General features: G+C 48.2%; 1 protein-coding gene across 2 annotated transcripts in view; it reads left to right on the top strand.

Annotated features, from left to right (window-relative positions):
- The window catches only part of SLC6A12 (solute carrier family 6 member 12), a 66,243-nt gene that overhangs the window by 33,032 nt on the left and 13,782 nt on the right, over positions 1-19,429 (top strand). For both annotated transcript variants that reach the window (XM_053257943.1, XM_053257944.1), the window contains 4 exons: positions 1,169-1,293; positions 2,971-3,083; positions 3,929-4,066; positions 9,588-9,690. In XM_053257943.1, coding sequence (XP_053113918.1) covers positions 1,169-1,293; positions 2,971-3,083; positions 3,929-4,066; positions 9,588-9,690 — 479 coding nt within the window. The remainder of the gene's footprint in view (positions 1-1,168; positions 1,294-2,970; positions 3,084-3,928; positions 4,067-9,587; positions 9,691-19,429) is intronic.

The raw sequence follows: 19,429 nt of genomic DNA, 5'->3' as shown, positions 1-19,429 counted from the left end.
TTATTCCAGCCTTTATAAGTGCTACCCCTGGTTTGTTCTAGGCTGGAATACAAGCTCCCAGTGCAGCTTATCTAGATAGCACAATCTCCTGTACAAGTACTTCTTTAGTGTGGGGATGCCAGCATGCTGGGATAAATAGGGATCATTGCTCCCCCCCGCTAAATATAAGGAACCACCACTTAGAGGGGCTATTCAAACAACTGCATATGGGGGGGGGGGCAGGAAGGCAGGATTCAGCCTACCTTCCCCCAGACGATCGCTCTTTGTTTTGTCGGCACATGAGCCACACACCCACACAACCCGCTCTGCCAGGAGCAGCACAGATCAACAGAGGCCAGGACTCATTTTCCTGGCCTCTGGATATCCCATAAGGCACTGTGTGATGAGCGTGTTGCTATGGGGGTTTCCCCTTCAGATGGATGCTCTAGACGCCCGTCTCTGTGTCTCCCCAGGCTCCATGCAACCCAAGGAGACACATGATCCCGGCAGCTGGGTTAAGGGAGCTCTCACTCCCTTAATCTCAGCTAAGAGCCGGGCTAGGAAGTGGGGTTAGGTTGGGCAGGAGCACCAGGATCTATGCAGATCCTGGCACTCCACACAAGCAGTCTAGCCCAGTCTAGGCTGCTTGTGAGAACAACCTCAACGGGTATCTGTTTGTCCAGTTCGCTGGGGCTAGCAGCACATGCTGCAGAACATGCACAACTCCTAATACCTTGGTGTCATTTTGCTTTCGGTTTGCTAAGCTGGAAAATGGACAACAGTACAGCAGAGGCAGGTAGGACTCTGTGCTTCAGCCAGGAGCAGAAGTATTAGCTGCAGCAACCTTGCATGCTTACCTGCTATTCCAGAAACCCTCCCTGCTGCCTATGCTGATGACATCCGTGCCTTAGGGCAGGGGTGTCCAACTGCAGCCCTCAAGCAGCTTCGGCCTACAACCCCCATCACCTCTAGTCACAGTGGCCAGCAGCCCGGGATGATGGGAGTTGTAGGCGAAGAACAACTGGAGGGCCACGGTTCGACACCCCTGCCTTAGGGCTGCCTGTGTTGTGGTGGAGGCTGAACACTAACAAGCATGCAAAAATAAAAAATAAATAAATAATGGGGCAACCTACAGTTGGGAACAATGCTTTCCGTGTATCACTTGCTCTCTCTGGATTTGCTCCAACAGGGATTCTGTCATGCTCTGCTTCCTGAACAGTGTCACTAGCTTTGTGGCCGGGTTTGCCATTTTCTCCATTTTGGGCTTCATGGCACAAGAACAGGGTGTGCCCATTTCAGATGTGGCTGAAGGAGGTAAGCATGTGGGCTGGTCCAATCTGGGGAATGGGAACCTCTCCAATGGCCCTAAGCAGACCCATAAAAATGGTCAGTGCTATTTATGCAAACATCTAGATCATACGTGATGGCTGATGTTCTCAATCTCTTTATTGATTGGAGCCGCTTCTGTACATTTGACAGAAAGACACGGGGCGGTCCCCGCTGAGGCCAGATGAAGTGATGACCTCAGGTGGCAAATGTGCCATAAGGTGGTGAATGTGGGCCCCGCATCATGGGTGCCACTCACTTGCCTGCTCCCACAGCCCCAGCCTCATATCTGCTGCCACTCCTGATGTTCCACATCATGGCACACTCCCTCCTCCTCCCTGGGCCTGCCTGCCAGATCAGAGGCCAGTTCTTCCCCCTCACCTTCCGGGCATGTGGTAGCCTCGACTCTCACTGCTGCATATTTTTCCCAGCATCAAAAGCTGACAAGCTTGGAGAGCATGTGGGCCATGAGACCCAGGGGCCTGCAAAAGTGGAGACAGCCCATGCTGCTTTAGCAAGGAGCGGTGTGCGCTGGTCCCAGAACACGGGCAGAGCACACAGTGCTTGAGACCGGACAAGTAGTATTCCTCCTTTCTTCTTGCAGTTAGGAATCCATGAACAACATTTAGTGTGGCTAAATTCTGTGCTGTAGCCTGCAAGGTCAGGCAAGAGTTGACTGAAGACATTGATTTATAACTAAAGTTTTAAGGATAATAGCATTTTTATTTAGATTAAATATTTTGATGAGTAGTATGCACTAATGTATATAGATTTATAAGTTGATGAGTAGTAGACATATTCTTACTTAACCTTTTTAACTTGTTAATTTTGTTGTTGATGAGTATCTGCTTGTTGGTTCTGGTCAATGACCATGATAAAATGACAAATATAATTAATATGTATATACATTTTTTTCAACAAAAGTTCCCAAAGTGTATGTACGTACACACACACACACACACACACACACACACACTTACTTCTTCCAGGTGTATATGTGTGTGTGTGTGTTTATATATTTATATAAAAATATAAATAAAATGGCTCTCTGTCCCCAAAGGGCTTAAAATCTAAAAAGGAAATATAAGATAGAGACCAGCAACAGCCACTGGAGGGATGCTGTGCTGGGGATGGATAGGGCCAGATGCTCTCCCCTTGCTAAATAAAGAGAATCACCACTTTAAAAAGGTGTCTCTTTGCTCAGTTAGCAGGGGCCATAATAAAGTATTCTTTCATACACTGCTTGTTCCTTGCTGCACACTGCCTGGTATAGCAAGGAGCAAGCAGTGCACACTCAATCCTTGTGGGGGGGCCAGTGCATGCACTCCTTGCTAGAGAAGTGTGGGCTGTGTCCACTCTTCTTGTCTCCTGGGTCTCTCTGTCAGTGGGTCTCTCCTGGGTTTCTCTGTTCTCTCTTCCAGCACCAGAAGCAGACATATGCTCATTTGGCCTGAGAGAAATAAGTTGAGGGGGGTAAGTCTAGGATGGAGAACTTGAATGGAAAAATTAAAAAAACCAAAACCCTTGTTTTAATTACGCTCACATGGTGCATGGAAAAGCAGCTCATGATAGGTGTAGATGTTCATGAACTATGTCAATCCAGATTTTTCTATGCTGTTGGAATAATGGTGAAATGTCTGTTCACTCGCCTTTGTTGATTGGCAGGTCCGGGTCTAGCTTTCATCGCCTTCCCAACAGCTGTAATACTGATGCCGGTGTCTCCGCTCTGGGCCTGCTTATTCTTCATTATGCTCATCTTCTTGGGTCTGGACACTCAAGTACGGGGAAAAAAATTCCTTTCCTCTGCTTCTTCTAAGTTCAGGTGGTATATTATACCTTGCAGAGCTATAAACAGGATCTGAACTGGAGGATCTGCATGAATAAATGATAACAGCTACCTGGTTAGATAAAGATTGGAACCAAAAGGGTGGGAAATGATCAGTTGGCCAAGCATCTGATTCGCATATTTTTGCTAGCAAAGATATCTCACTTTTTTGCTCCCAAATGAAGTGTTTCTTTTTCAAAAGCTAGAAGTCATCTTCACATATTGGGTTCTACATACGTATGGATGTTTATGCACATCCAGTTATTCCCACATTATGTTCAATGCATGCTGAGTCATAAGGATGTGCATGAAATGGATTTTGTGTTTTGTTTCGAGCTCGAAACTAGGAAGGAAGGAAGGATCTACTAACTCTCGGTTTACTTGCATGTGACCATGACTCGGCATGATGGCCACAAGATCTATTAAGCTTGTGCCTTTATTATGTATTATGGGCCTTTGCTATGGGCAAGTAAAACCCTTGCTTGTATAGATTCCATAGTCACTTTAACCTGTGGCAAGGCAGTCATGTGTGTCTGTCATTGCACAAAGAATTCAACAGAGGTTCTACCCTGGGTGTGCCATTGAGAATGGTGGAAACCTTTGTTTACAGTGGGACACCATAAGCCAAATTCTAGATGTGCTGACCAAATTGCTACAGGAAGATGTATAACTGAAAGAAAGAGAGAAGGATGGGAAAGCAATTAATTAATTAATTAAATTAATTATTGGGGAGAGGAAGAGTTGAAAAATGAAATGAAAGCCTGGAATCTGTGTTTCCTGATTGTATTTCTTCTGTAGTTCGTCTGTGTTGAGAGCCTGGTGACAGCCATTGTTGACTTGTTCCCAGAAGTTTTCCGTAAGAAGGGGCGGAGGGAACTGCTGATCCTGGGCATTGCAGTAATATGCTACCTAATTGGTTTGATCATGGTCACTGAGGTAAGAAGTGGAACTGGACATTTCTGAAGGAAGCCTGCACACTAGTGTTAAAAATGTGATGAAATCCTTTCTCCATCACTTTGGCCTGTCTGATTATAATGCACAATTGATTGTTAGACTTCTCACGTCTATATATATAATTCTCTAAGGCGTACCCTTGGTTAATCCTGTGTATGGCAGCTCTCTCAAGAGTTTGCAAGCAGAAGGACCTGATTGGGCAGTGGAGATTCCATATGCAGATGGGTGGGGGAATGAGAGCCTGTGAGGTTTAAGGTCAGTTGGAATGCAACTGTTACTCATTGGAAGATGTTCTTATTGTAGAGGAGAGGAATCTATATTTATTTATTTATTTATTTTGTACACCGCCCCAAACTTTCGTCTCTTTAACAATTTAAAAATAAACCAGAGATTAAAACCCAAAAATATTAGGAAGCTGAGAAAGCTTCGGCGAAAAGATGGGTTTTCAGGTGTTTTTTGAAAATTGCCAGAGGTGGGGAGGATCGTATCTCAGCAGGGAGCGCATTCCAGAATGTTGGGGCAACGACTGAGAAGGCCTGTCTCTGTGCACCAAACGAGTTGGCGGTAACTGGAGATGGACCTCCTCAGATGACCTCAATGGGCGGTGGGGCTTGTAATGAAGAAGACGCTCTCTTAAATACCCAAGACCTAATCTATTTAGGGCTTTGTATGTTATAACTAGCACTTTATATTTTGTCCGGAAGCCTATTGGCAGCCAGTGTAACTCCATCAGTAAAGGAATAACATGGGTCTCTCCGAGATGACCCAGAGACCAACCTGGCTGCCGCGTTCTGAACCAACTGAAGTTTCCGGACTACGTACAAAGGCAGCCTCACGTAGAGCATATTACAAAAGTCAAGTCTGGAGGTTACCAACAGATGTATCACTGTTTTGAGGTTGTTGATCGCGAGAAACGGGCACATCTGGCATATCAACCGGAGCTGATAGAAAGCACCCATTGGCACCGCCTCAACCTGAGAACCCAGGGAGAGGTGTGAATCCAGAAATACTCCCAGACTGTGAACCTGTTCCTTTTAGGGAAGTGTGACCCCATCTAGAACAGGCAGATCAAAATCATCTCTAGAGTTCTGACCCTGGAAAATAAGTACCTCCATCTTATCTAGATTCAGCTTCAGTTTATTCTCCCTCATCCAGCTTATTACTGCTTCCAGGCAGGCATTTAGGGAGGATATGCCAGCTCCTGAAGAAGTTGACATGGAGAAGTAGATCTGGCTGTCATCAGTGTACTGGTAAAACCCAGCTCCAAATCCCCTGATGATCTCTCCCAGCGGTTTCATGTAGATGTTAAAAAGCATTGGAAAAAGTACAGAGCCTTGAGGAACACCATACTTAAGCTCAGATTTTGAAGAGCAACAGTCTCCAATCAACACCAGCTGGAATCTATCCGAGAGGTAGGAGTGGAACCACTGTAAAGCAATGCCTCCCACTCCCAACACCCTCAGACGTTCCAGAAGGATACTATAGTTGATAGTATCGAAAGCCGCCGAGAGATCCAAAAGGACCAACAGAGTCACACTTCCTCTGTCAATTGCCAATTGGAGATCATCCATCAGGCCAACCAAGGCAGTCTCCACCCCATAGCCCGCCCAAAAACCAGTTTGAAATGGGTCTAGATAATCAGTTTCCTCCAAGACCGCCTAGAGCTGAGAGGCTACCACCCTCTCAATTACCTTGCCCAGCCATGGGAGGTTGGAAACAGGCCTATAATTGCTCAGTTCTGAGGGATCTAATGCAGGCTTCTTTAGAAGAGTCTAATGATTGCCTCCTTAAGACAAGGAGGCATCCTGCCCTCCCTCAGAGAAGCATTTCTGATTTCCACCAGGCTGTCTACAACAACCTCCCTACTAGATCGAACAAGCCATGTTGGACAAGGGTCAAGAGAACAAGTTGTAGGCCTCACTGCTCCAAGCAGCTTGTCCACATCCTCAGGAGTCACAGACTGAAACCGATCCAGTCGAATCACACCAGAGGAGTTGTTGGGCACCTCCAGCTCAGATATCAAATTAATTTTGGAGTCTCCATATAGGTCGGCCCGAATCCGAGGGATTTTATCTGCGAAAAGCTCTTTAAACACATCACAGCGGGTAACTAATGACTCCAAATTCTGGTTCAAGGGACAGGGAGGCAGGTACTAGTCCCCTCACAATCCTGAACAACTCAGCTGGACGTGAACTCGCAGAGGCAATACGGGCAGAAAAGAACCGCCTCTTTGTTGCACATATTGCCTGAGCATAGATCTTTAGATGTGCTCTATGTCACAATCTGTCAGATTCAAGTCGAGTCTTTCTCCACTTGTGCTCCAGTAGCCTACCTTGCTGCTCCAGCCCCCGTAGGTCTTCTGTATACCAAGGGGCCAAATTTGAAGCGGGTCTGAGGGGACGCTTGGGAGCAATCGTGTCTACTGCCCTGGTGAGCAAGTTGTTCCAATTCTCAACCAGGGCATCAACAGGATCACCGTCAAAGCCAACATTGAATCCCTCCAAGGCTTCTTGGAATCTTACTGGATCCAATAACCTCTTCGGGCGGACCATTATAATGGGCCCCTCGCCCCTGGGGAGGTGGGAAATGGTTGTAAGTCCAGCCTTAACCAGATGGTGGTCCATCCATGACAATGGGGAGATGACAGGAGTCCCCACCCATGGAACACCACCCTGATCAGAGTAAAATACCAAATCAAGCGTGTGACCTGCAATATGCATTGGTCCAGAGACCACTTGGGATAGGCCCATAGTTGTCATGGCTGCTATGAACTCCTGAGCTACCCCGGACAGATTGGTCCTGAAATGAACATTGAAGTCCCCCAGCACCAAAAGTCTGGGAGACTCCAATGCGAGTTCTGCGACCAAGTCCATGAGCTCAGTAAGGGATTCCGCTGGGCAGTGGGGCGATCAGTACACCAACAGAAGTCCCAGTCTATCCCTTGTCCCCAAACTCAAGTACACACATTCAATATGGTCTGATACCTGGTAAGTGAGATGTTGTCCTTATAGACCAGAGCCACTCCACCTCCCCGCCCATGTCCCCTCACCTGCTCCTCTACAGAATATCCTGGAGGGAGAAGCTGGGACCAAACTGGACCACTAGCCTCCCCAAACCAAGTGTTGGTAATACATACCAGGTCGGCCCCTTCATCCATGATCATGGATGAGTTCAGATTTATTTTGGACCGAGCTGGCATTGCAGAGGAGCAGGGAAAGGCTATGTGAGTTGTTGGCAGTGCTCCCTGGGGTCAAAGAGCTGGCAGGACATCCGGAAGGTGAGACAGCTATTACATTTCTGACTACCCTTCCCCTGGAATGGCCTGCTGAACTGCCAGTGTTACTTCTTCTATTCCCCACCACCACCAGGATAGCTGCCCCTTAGTCAACTAAGGTGCCCCCCTGTCCCCCCCATCTCCAGACGAACCCAAACACATTACAGCAACTTCAACCCAAGTCTGAAACAGCTTAAAACTAATTAAACAGAAGCCCTCTAGCCCTCGACCTCGTTCTCCCCCAAAGGGGCGACCCCCTTTGGTGTCACCCCTTTGGTGATGACCCTGCCGGTGGTGGGTCCATCGCCACAAGGAGCCTTCCTATAAAGCTCAAAGCTGAGCAGGTGACCCAAGGAATAGCTGAGTCACTCAGGGGCGTGTCTCAATCCTGCCCACACTTCCCGCAGATTTTAACCTGAGGCTGCAGCCCCACAGGGGAAGCAAAAGCAGGCAGGCAACAGCAGAAGGAACCCCAGCACCCACCTGGTCTCTCACTCCAGGCAGCACTGGGTGGGAGGTAGATGGACTCTCCCTTTCCCTCTCTGCTGGGCTTCTATATAAAAGTATAGTGGGCAGGGGTCTGTGAAGAGAGGGGTCGTGAGGGAGGAAAGAGTCCCTTCAGGAGAAGGAGGCTGCCACTGTGTGAATTAGATGAGGGAACAAGATCTGTTAGCTTGGGAAGGGGGAAAGAGAGCGGGGAGGGGGAAAAGAAAGACAGAAGGGAAGAGCGAGTGTAGCAGAGAGAAAGAGAGAAAAATAAGGGAGGGGAAGAGAGAAAGAAGGAAGGGCAAGGGACAGGCCTGAGCCTGTCAGCGGCCTGAGAGGAATGAGCGGCCATGGCGGCAGCAAGGAGGAGCCCAGTCAACCACTGCTGCTGTTTGGGGCTACCAAAGCCATTGGCAGAGGCAGGCAGGCAAGGGACGGGTCTCTGCCTGTCAGTGGCCTGAGGGGAACGAGTGGCCATGGCGGTGGCAACAGCAAGGAAGAGCCTGGTCAACCGCTGCTGCTCCTGTGGGGAGGAGCAGGAGCAGGGCTCAGGTGAGGAGCTCTCTGGGTATAGGGGGCTGCAGCTTGGCCAATAGGTGCTAGCACTCTCCCTAGGCATTTTGTCACTTTATTTGCCCATGTGGAGATGCCCTTAATTTCAACTCAGTCCAAAATTGTTTCTGAGCCCATGCCCACCACACCAGCCTGGCCAACAAAGATCCTCCAAGCCCCTCCCTCCTTTCCTCCTGCTCACTTACCTTGCTGCTGCTGTTCTGCCAGAAGAAAGTAGGAGGTCTCTCCCTGCTCTGGTGCCTGGCATGCCTCTATGCAATGTTCCAAGTGTGAGAAGCCCCTGGGAAATGTAGTTTTCCAAAGGGCTACGGACACTGAATGCTCACCATCCAGATAAAGCTGGTTACAGATGTAGGTGATAAATATGTTTCCAGATCAATAGGTTACTGAGCAAAATGCAAAATGTTGGTTATAGCATATAAAGCCCTAAACAGCATAGGCCCTGGGTATTTAAGAGAACGTCTTCTTCACCATGAGCTCCACAGTGCATGGAGATCATCTGGAGAGGTCTGTCTGTAGTTGCCACTAGTTCATCTGGTGGCCTTTTCTGTTGTGGCCTTGAGGCTTTGGAATGCACTCCCGGCTGAAATAAGAGCCTCCCCATCTCTGACAGCTTTTTAAAAGTCTCTAAAGACACATTTATTCACCTAAGCTTTTTAAACTAGAATTGTGGTTTTAAACTGCTTTAATGTTTTAATTTGTTTTATGTTGTAAATGCCTAGAGGATTAAGTTTGTGGCTGTGTAGAAATTCAACCAACCAACCAACCAACCAACCAACCAACCAACCAACTGAAAACCATTTATAAACTGATTTTTTAATCTTGGCTGGTTGCAGGGAGAGCACTATGGAAAACTCAGTGGAGTTTTGTCTGGTTGCAGGGAGTGTTGAGTGGAGCATGTAGCCCTTGAAAAAATATGCATAGGTATGCCATGAGATGCAGACAGGAAGGAGGGTTGCCCATTAAGGGACAATACCCAAAAGCAACTGTTATAACAAATTGCCACAGAGAAGTGGCATTTGGCATGAGTTGTGTCCCAGAAAAAAGGAATTATAGCAAGAGACCTTTTGTGCCTGTCAATTTGGTTTCTTGCTTTTTGGTCATGTTTGGCTGGCTCTGAGTCTTGGCAGATGGTCTTTTTCTTACCAGTTCTTTTTGTGCCTCTTGCAGGGTGGGATATACATCTTCCAGTTGTTTGATTCTTTTGCAGCTAGTGGTGTTTGCCTTCTCTTCCTTGCTATCTTTGAAGTCATCTGTGTTGGATGGGTTTATGGTAAGTGAAACATAGAATTTAACCTCCTACAGTGGAGACGGTAGAGATGTCCTTCCAAGGAGAAGAACCAGGCATGCATCCTACATAGTTAGCTGCCTTAAACCAAGTCAGATCTTTGGTCCATCTAACTCATTGAGGCTGTTTACACGATGGGACGAAATTGGGCTAGCGGGGGCTAGCCCGATTTCATCCCATCGTGTGAATCACTGGGCTCGGCTGTGAGCCCAATGGTTCCTAAGCGGGTAACCCGCCTAACTACCCCTGCCCTTAAACCAGGTTTGTAGAGCGAGCGCTCCGCAAACCTGGTTTTAAAAATTGTGAGTAGCCACTGCACGGAGCACCGCAGCGACTCACAAGGAGACTCCCGGATGGGAGGCAAAAAGCCGCCTCCCAGCTGCGGGGGTCTCGCCAGCATGCCCTGCATGCTTGCACAGGGCTTGCTGGAGCTTCCAGGGGCCGATCAGCCCCTGCTCCCCCCAGCACCTGCCGGCTCTGTAACGGAGCTGGCAGTCGTGTGGGCAGCTGCTTCAGCCACCCAGACTGTGTGCTCGTGTGCTGGGAGAGCAGGCTGAGCCCGCTCTCCCCACTCACCCTTCCCAGGTGGATTTCATTGATCGTGAGACCCGCCTCATTATTGTCTATGCTAATGAGAGCCAGTGTGGTGTAGTGGTTAGAGTGCTGGACTAGGGCTGGGGAGACCCGAGTTCAAATCCCCATTCAGCCATGAAACTAGCTGGGTGACTCTGGGCCAGTCACTTCTCTCTCAGCCTAACCTACTTCACAGGGTTGTTGTGAAAGAGAAACTCAAGTATGTAGTACACCGCTCTGGGCTCCTTGGATGAAGAGCAGGATATAAATGTAATAATGATGATGATGATGATGATGATGATGATGATGATGATAATAATAATAATAATAATAATAATAATAATAATAATAATAATGTTGGACCGCATTTGCCCATATGAATCTGCCAGGGCCCTCCGCTCATCATCTCAAGCCCTGCTCATGGCCCCACCACTAACAGAGATACAGTTGGCGGGGACTAGAGACAGGGCCTGTTCGGTTGTGGCCCCTTGGCTTTGGAATACCCTCCCTGAAGAGCTTTGCTATGTTCCCTCCCTCTGTGTTTTTTTTTTTTAAAATCTTAAAACACACCTTTTTAAGGAGGCTTTTTAATGCTCATTTTTTTTGGTTATATCTGGTAGGTTCTTTAGCTTAACCATTTTCAGTTTTTAGCTTTTAAAATAACCTTTAATTTGAACCTAATAATGATTGTGGTTTTTAATCTGACAACTTTTTTGTTTAATTTAGTTAATTGTATTACTTTCATTGTATCTTGTATCTGTCTTATTGTTGTGAGCCGTCCCGAGCAGTAGTGCACTGGAGGGGTGAGGTATAAATATTCTAAATAAATAAATAATAATAATAGTACACTGACTGGCAGCAAGCTTCAAGAATTTCAAATGGATATTTCCCAGCCCTACCTGAAGATGCCAAAGATTGAACCTGGGACCTTTTGCATGCAAAGCAGATGTTCTATTGCTGAGCTATAGTCCCCCAAGCAACTGGTATTCCGTGTTATTCTGCCCCTGAACCTGTAGGTTACATTTAGCTATCATGGTCAATAGCTACTGATAAACTATCATACATGAAACTATTTAGTGTTTTAAAGTCATCCCAGATAGCAGCCATCACCACATTAACAGTGGTTGTGAATAGCCGCTGCGCATGTGTGGAGGCCATGTGCATGCCGTTGTTGCACAGGGGCAGCTGGGAGATGCCCCACTGGTCCGCGGACATAGCTGGGGGGAGTGCCAGGATTACAGCAATGGAGACGATCGGAGGAGGAGCAGGTATGGACCTGCTCTCCTCCTCCTTAAAAGGGCTGTATAAGCTCTCATTTTTGAAGGGATGTGCCTGCAATTCGGATGTCCGAATCGCCATTTGGCACATCCCTTACTATGTTAACATTCCCTGCTTGTTGATGTTCATATCTGACTTGTCTGCTGCCTTGATATGTCAGTAGAGCTGAGCTCCTACAGGTTTTCTTCCAGGTGTGTCTGTGTGAGTGGCAGTACTCTCTAATGTCAGAAAGATTGAGCTAACCTTGTATAGGCATGTGGGATTTTTGATGACTGTGGGATTTCTACCAAGTGGGTTGAATTATATCCTGTCTTTAAAAAAAGGGGGGTGGGGGAAAAGTGGAACTTAGTGGAACTGAGACCAACCTAACCTTCCATTCTTAGTGGCATTACCTATCTTGAGCGCCAGATCTGAGTGATTCATTTGTATTTGGGGAGAGATAGATTCTTCTCCTGTTCCAAGACTGCACTCATGAGGCCTCTTCATCAACCCGGCTTCTTCTAGTACAGTTATGATGATCATTCCCAGAGTTTTTATGTAGCGATGCTGATGAATTTTTGAAGACACTTTCTGCATTAAAAGTACTATATCAGGGGTTCTCGGTTGCTAGGATGCCAGGGACATCTCTATGGGTTATCCCTCTTAAGATCTCCAAGGCAGGACAGAATCTGATTTGATAAGAAAAGAAGACACACCAACCCAAGCCTGAGGGGGATAACCCCACCCCAGTTCTTTCTGTCCTCAGCAGCTCCAGGCAGCGTTTTTCCTCAGCTCTTGCACCTCTTCTGATTTTTCTCATTCTCCTTCCTCCATTACTTCTTTCCCTCAGGATCTCTTCTCTTCTTTCTGGACAGGGATATCTATATCTATATCTATATCTAAAACATTTTCGCTTTCCTACCTCTCCTCTCCTCTCTCTATTCCCCGCCCTTCCCTCCTTCGTTGCATGGAGCACAGAGATCGGGGCACAATACTCGTGTTAGTCCCGAGGGGACTGTGGAAAAGGAATGTTGGGCCAGGTCAATCTCGGCCTTTTTTCGGGGCCCACCCCCCACAGCCAGATAGCAGCAACAATGGCCACCGAAGGGCTACCCATTTTCCCTGCTGCGGAGCCACCAGCAGTGCGATCAGCCGCCCGAAGCATCTGCCCTCCCAGAGTCAGTGACGGCCGCTTTTCAGCCTCCCTTGCCATACGCTGCCAGGTCCGCCGCGCATCTCCTGCCCTCGGGCCATGAGACGCAGTCTTCAGCGGCCCACCATTCTGCCAACGCCTCATGTGCAACCTCCTTGGAACCTTCGGAGGGTGAGAGGTGATTTTCGAGGCTACCACGGCAAATCCTCCAGCGAGGTTGGAAGAAATCAGGTGGATAAAGCCTTCGAGGCAGCACAGTGAGTCCGCCAAAATGGCCCCCCTCCCTTCGGCTTAAAAAATGGCGTGCTCTTCTGGGAAGGCCGCCAATCTGGCATGAGTGAGAGTGGGAACTAAAGTGCAGGCCTCTTCCTCCTCCTCCTCCCAAAAAGTCAGTGGCTCCCTCCTTTGGATCCATATTTTAATTTTAGTAGTAGTAGTAGTAATTAATAATCCTATCTTTATCCTTCCCACTCCTCCGTCTCCCTTCCCCTGCCCTGGTGCATGGACTACGGAGGCAGTTTAAAACATATGAGTCTGGAGAGCAGGGAGCATTTCAGCGACACTCTTCCTGGGCCACATGTGGTCTCTCACAGCCCCCCTGCCCGGGACAGCATCAGAAGCAGCGCTGGCAACAACTGATAAACAGCCGCCCACGCCATCCGCTTCTACAGCGTCTGTGACGGCCGCCGTAGAGCCTCCCGCGCAGTACGCTACCCGGTCCCCATCCAGTCTCTCGTCTTAGGGCCATGAAGCTTGGAGCACGGCAGCCCACCGCGTCGTCAAGCCATCAGAGGAGTCCCACTGCTGTTCGCCATCACAGGCAGGGAGCACTTTCTCTGCGATGCTGGCAAGTTCTAAGCTCCTTTACCCGATCCGCCATCTTCAGGGAAAACCAGGGCCTTGGGAGGGCAGAAAACCCCAGGCCCAGCCAAGTTGGCAGTTGCCGCTTCTGAGGCCACCTAATGGCACAGCCGGGAATCAACCTGCCTAGAGAGCAGGAGGCTGTTGGTTCGAATCCCTGCTGGTGTGTTTCCCAGGCCTCGTAGGTCAACAAGTCCTTCTGCATCTTCCTGGAAGTCACTCCATCTCATCCTAAAGAAAGACAGTGACACAGACTAGATGTTCGGCGCTGCTGTAAGGCTTAGACCAAGTGGTCAGCTTCCCTTAGAGTGTCGGATGCTATGTTCACTTCCCTCAAAGGCCTAGGGGCATTTCCCCGCCAATTGTTGCTACACCCTGCTGGGACCCAAGGTTGAGAACTCCTGTTCTATATGAAGAATAATCTTCCATTCCGTAAGATCCCAGAGGCATCTCCAGCAATTACTTATGCAAAAGAAGGACTGTAGTGAGGCGAATAATGCATTCCTAGCTTTTTTAAAAAATGGGGCATTGCAACTGGAAATGACCAGGAAGGATCTCTTAGCCTGCTGTGTGCAAACCTGTACAGTTATACAGGCTGAGGTTGTGATCTTCATTTTTAAACCCCATCCCAAACCTCTCCCGCTCCTCACCCCAAGTTGTTAGGGAATTTTCAGTATATCAGTGGACTAAGAGTAACTCATGCCCAGTAGATGCTACCTCCCTCACCCCACACTCTGGTTGCTGGCAGCCCAGAGCCTCTTTGCTTACACTGTGAAGTATTACAGCAAATGTCACAAATAAAGACACACGTTCCAGGCTTGCCTGTTGCCAGCCATGACGCCGCAGCCACCCACAGTCTGGCAGCTTTCCCTCTGCCCGTCAAGCAGACGTTTGCAAAGATTTGAGGAATTCCTGCATACAGCTTTATTTCTATGAAAGAGTCGTGCCGTTTCCAGCCAACTTGCTGCTGCCGTTATGGTTGCCAAAGGGAAGAGCCTAGAGAGACGGAGAGGGGAAAAAATATGCTTAAAAAACAACAACAAATAGCATAAATTTGTAGGGTTTTTTTTTTTTTCTGTTTTGTTTTCAGATTGGAAGCCAGATGCCACTATAACACAGCCGAGAGAGCCTTTTCTAAACAGCTCTAGTGTATAGAACTCTGAGAGATTAGTTGTTCCAAAAGAAATCTCACTGACACTCCTGCTAGAGAAGAAATTGGGTTAAAGCTATTAGAATCTTAGATAACTGGGGTTGGCATTGGGTGAAAGGATGCTCAAGGCAACATTGTGGGTGGCCTTGGAATGAAGCCGTGATCTGTCCCTTGTATATTTGAATAAATGTAGCTTTCTTGCCCAAGCACACCCATGCAGATAAATTCAGGCACAGAGAACCGGTGTAACATAGTGGCTAAGACTCTAAGCTGTGAGCTGTGCTCGTCAGCAGCAAAATGCTTCCATTCCAGCAAGTCACATTTGAAACGTAAACAGCAGAGGGAGCAGTCTTGCAGCAACTAACAACCTGAAAAAACAGCAACTTTTTCACACCGGATATACGATGTCCTAGCTCTATATCACAGCTATTAAATTCTCAATAAGGCATTGGAAATGTGAACAGTACCCGGCTGTCCACGGAGGGACTGCGGTGTCACGATGCAGGAAGTGTGGAATCACACTTCCGGGATATGTCCTGACGCTGTTGAAGGGTCTAGACTGGAGAGCACCTAAGTTGCCTCCAGTTCAGATCTTAGCACAATCATCAACTCAGTTGGTGGACTTAGGGATGCTGCCATCCCCTCAGCCCCACCTGACCACCGGGACATAAGAAGAGCTGTGCTGGATGAAACCAAAGGTTTATCAAATCCAGCATTCTGTTTCCCAGTTCAGATGCTTATAGGAAGCCTACAAGCTAGGCATGAAGAATTGCCCTCTCCAGCAACTGGTATTCAGAAGTATGCTATAGGATAATAACACTAGTCTATGATTCAGACTAGTGAATCAAGATTACTGAGACAGTGCATGTAGAGTGCTTTAAACATTTGGAATGTGCTCTGAAGGATGGCTTGCACTCATGTGAACTTGCCTGGACCTTGAGATCAGCATCGTAAGCCCTGCCTTCTGACCCAGAGAGCAGATTCCGATGACATATCTCTGACTTGTCATGACAGTAACCAGAGACAGGAGGCTACATCCTACATCCTGCTGATGGTGGCAACCTGCTGGGGCTGCTATGCAAAGTCACACAACACAGGAAGCTGCCTCTGACCAAGTCAGCCCGTTGGTTCATCTAGCTTAGTCTTTGTCTACACTGACAGGAAGTAGCTCTCCAAGGTTACAGGCAGGAGACATTCCCTGTCCTACCTGGAGATGCCAAGGATTGAACCTGGGGATCTTCTGCTCTTATCTATATGTTTGAATCTCCTGGGTGTGCCTTGGAATGTGCTGATTGGCTGGGCAGCGGAGGCGACTGATTGGCTGAGGCGCTCCCAGGAGGATTGGTCGCCGCAGTGGCGGGCCCGGCCATGGAGGCCAAAGGCGGCGGCAAGCCTGGCTGCGGAGGCAAGGCCCAGGAGGGGAAAAACAAAGTGGGGGGGGGCAACTGGGTCCGGCACGGGCCGGCCATGATCAGGAAGCAAAGACTGGGGCCGAAGGTGGGGGGGAAGAGGTAACCGCCAGCCCCCAAGAGCGCACAGATGCTCTGTGTGGGGTTGGCTAGTTGTTATGGTTTATTTATTTATTTATTCGATTTCTATACCACCCTTCCAAAAATGGCTCAGGGCAGTTTACACAAAGAAATAAACAAATAAGATGGATCCCTGTCCCCAAAGCGCTCACAATCTAAAAAGAAACATGAGATAGATACCAGCAACAGTCACCGGAGGTACTGTGCTGGGGGTGGATAGGGCCAGTTACTTTCCCCTGCTAAATAAAGAGAATCACTACATTAAAAGGTGCCTCTTTGCCAAGTTGCTCTTCTGCTGAGCTATGGCTCCCTCCCCTAAGTGGAATACCTCACAGCACTCACATGGCGTGTCCTATCCAAACGCAAACCAAGATGGACCCTGCTCAGCCAAGGGGGCAGTTCATGATCGCTACCACAAGATCAGCTCTCCTTCAAAGGGAGCTCCGACGGTGTAGCGACAGCAGGGCTGCTGTGAAATGCCTTTAAACTGCTTCCAGGTAGCAGTGCATTGCAACCCTCCTTCCCCTTGTTTCCAGTAGGGAGGAATACTGCACTGCTGCCCAGAAGCGGCTTCTAGGTACTCTTCTTCGCGACACCATCGGGACTGCCTTTGAAGTTGTGCCCCAACCCGGGCAGTGAGGTTGGGCTAAGAACATAAGAAGATGGGCTTCAGCTGGATCCAGTCCAAGGCCTATCTAATCTCGTACTCCATTTCCCGCTGTGACCCAGCAGATGCCTTGAGAAGCCACACAGCCAGGAGATGAAGGCACGCCCTCTCTCCTGCTGTTGCTCCCCTGCAAGTCGTATTTGGAGGCCTCCTGCCTCTGGACCTGGAGGTAGCCAGCCTGTAGCCCTCAGGATTAGTAGCCATTGATAGACTTGTCCTTCTGCTGTCCTCTGTCTGTCCTCTTGTCTTGACTTGTCCTTTGGCGGTTGCCAGAGTCCGGAGTTTTGTTTGCATGAATGGTTCTTTTGTGCTACTGTTTTGGCTTCTTTGCCGTAGGTGGTCCAGGATAACCGCAGACCCCTCTCTTTCTTAACAAAACTCTCCCTGAGGAGTCTTTCAAGGCCGTTCTCTCCAGCAATGTTCAGCATCCTTCCAAAGAGATTACAGCAGGTGGGAAAAGTGGTGCATTCTTCCCCTAGTCTCTGTGTAGCTGGAAAGCAGCATTGACTGATTGAATTGATGACTCCTTAAGCCTGATTAATTTTTTAATCATCTTTTGTAATATAGAGCATGCCATCCTCATGTTCAAGGCCTCAGTAAATCCATTCATGTCAGGTTTCATCATTTTCTTCTGTGTCATCCCTTGCCTTCAATGGGTTTGCTGAAACCCCAGAATATGGCATTTCTGCAAGAAGTGAGATAGGAAAGAAAGAATGAACACTGTTGATAATTGGAAGTGAGCAGAATCAGAAGACATATTCTCTTCTCTTTCTCTAGGATTTTCTATCTGCTTGACTAGCTCAAGGCCTGCTAGTAGGCTGTATTTTCATTCTCCCATAAAAGTTCCTTCTTGACTTCTGATCTTACTACAACCCCCAGTTGCAATTGGCTATCTGCTCTGATGTCACAGCAGGCATGTATTAGCATGGGAGGGGTCCATAGAGACTTTGACTGTCAGTGGCTTAGTTGCCTTCATGTCAGAGAGGGGCTGTGCAGGTGGGACTAGGCAATGGAATGCTTGGACCACGGAATTTGAATGTGTGAACAAATTTTATTAAATTTAACTGCTTGCCTTTTGTATAGATGCTACGAAATTTTGAATGATGCTTCTTAATTCAGATCTGTTGTGTGGCTTTCAAACCTGGAGATGAAAATACAGACAGATGATGCTTGCTGTTTTATTTTTTATATGGCTCTGCAGTGAAATCCAGGAATCTAGGACTAAATTCAGCAGAGTGACCAATGGGACAATTATTATTAATGTTTAACATGGTAGCTCTTTCACACATTCAGTGGCCATGTGAAGAGGGGAGCTGGTTTGTGCCCACTGTCTCCACTTCTGACCTCCATGCATTTGACCAACGATGTGAATAGCACAGAACTGGGTTGAAGCATTGTCCCCCCAAAATCCCAGCACATCATGGGATTGTTGGCCATGAAATCTGAGAGGGAGAGGAAGAGAGAGAGAGAGAGAGAGAGAGAGAATGCACCATGATGAGTGGTCTTGTTTCCAATGTGGAGATGCTTGTCAGGATCGTGCTGCAGGCTCGTAACACAGCACCAGAAGCTAGCAGGCATTCCCGTGTTGTTGCCTGGGCTTGCTAGAAGAGAGCAACCATTGCCCAATTGCCTAGATAGAGCAGGGACATTTGATCTCCTTGGAGCACAGCACTGGAGACTGGGCAAGCCCTACATTGCCTAGGTAACTGGGACATACTCGCTTTCTTCTGATGAGAGCAAGCTTTGCCCCATTGCCTGGGCAACATGGGGATGCTCAGTGCTCAACTGGGTGGAATGCTATCCCCCTTCTTTTCAGATGCACCCCAAACCACCTCACTGCTTATTCCGATGGAAGTCCTGCTTAGCCAGTCAACTTCCTTCGTCCTTGCACTTCATACTGCCTCCTTCCCCGCCTCCCACTTCAAGCACTGCCAAGTGGCAACAGCGTGCGGGAAGAGGGGTACCCATCCCTATATTACCTAGGCAACATAGAGGCATACTTCCTAATAGAGCTGGTCTTGTGGTAGCCAGCATGGATTGTCCCCTTTGCTAAGCAGGGGCTGCTTGAATGGGGAACTACATGTATGAGCATTGTAAGATATTCCTTGTAGCAGATGGGGCTGCTCTGGGAGGAGCATCTGCGTGCTTACATGCAGAAGGCTCCAGGTTCCCTCCCTGGCATCTTCAAGATAGGGCTGTAAGAGACTCCTGCAAGCACCCTTGGAGAAGCCACTGCCAGCCTGTGCTGGCAATACTGAGTGAGATGGACCAATGGTCTGACTCGGTATAATGCAGCTTCCTATGTTCCTTCCCCCGGCACCGACCCAATAGGCAAAATTCATTGAGCTTCCTAGACCTTCCCCACCAAACATCAACAAAAATGGAGGCAACCTTGCAGCCTGTATATGAGGCTGCGAAGTTATGGAGGCTGTTTTGACTCCGCTTTAGAATAGAGTCTCGATGTATAGAAGTTGCACACATCCGTGCACGTGATCAGGAACCCTGTTGAAATGAAGAGCATACAGAGGCTAGAC

The sequence above is a fragment of the Hemicordylus capensis genome, chromosome 5, assembly GCF_027244095.1.
Source record: "Hemicordylus capensis ecotype Gifberg chromosome 5, rHemCap1.1.pri, whole genome shotgun sequence".
In the NCBI taxonomy this organism is placed as follows: domain Eukaryota; kingdom Metazoa; phylum Chordata; class Lepidosauria; order Squamata; family Cordylidae; genus Hemicordylus; species Hemicordylus capensis.
Note: the sequence above shows the minus strand (reverse complement) of the source record. Positions and strands in the feature narration are given on the sequence as shown.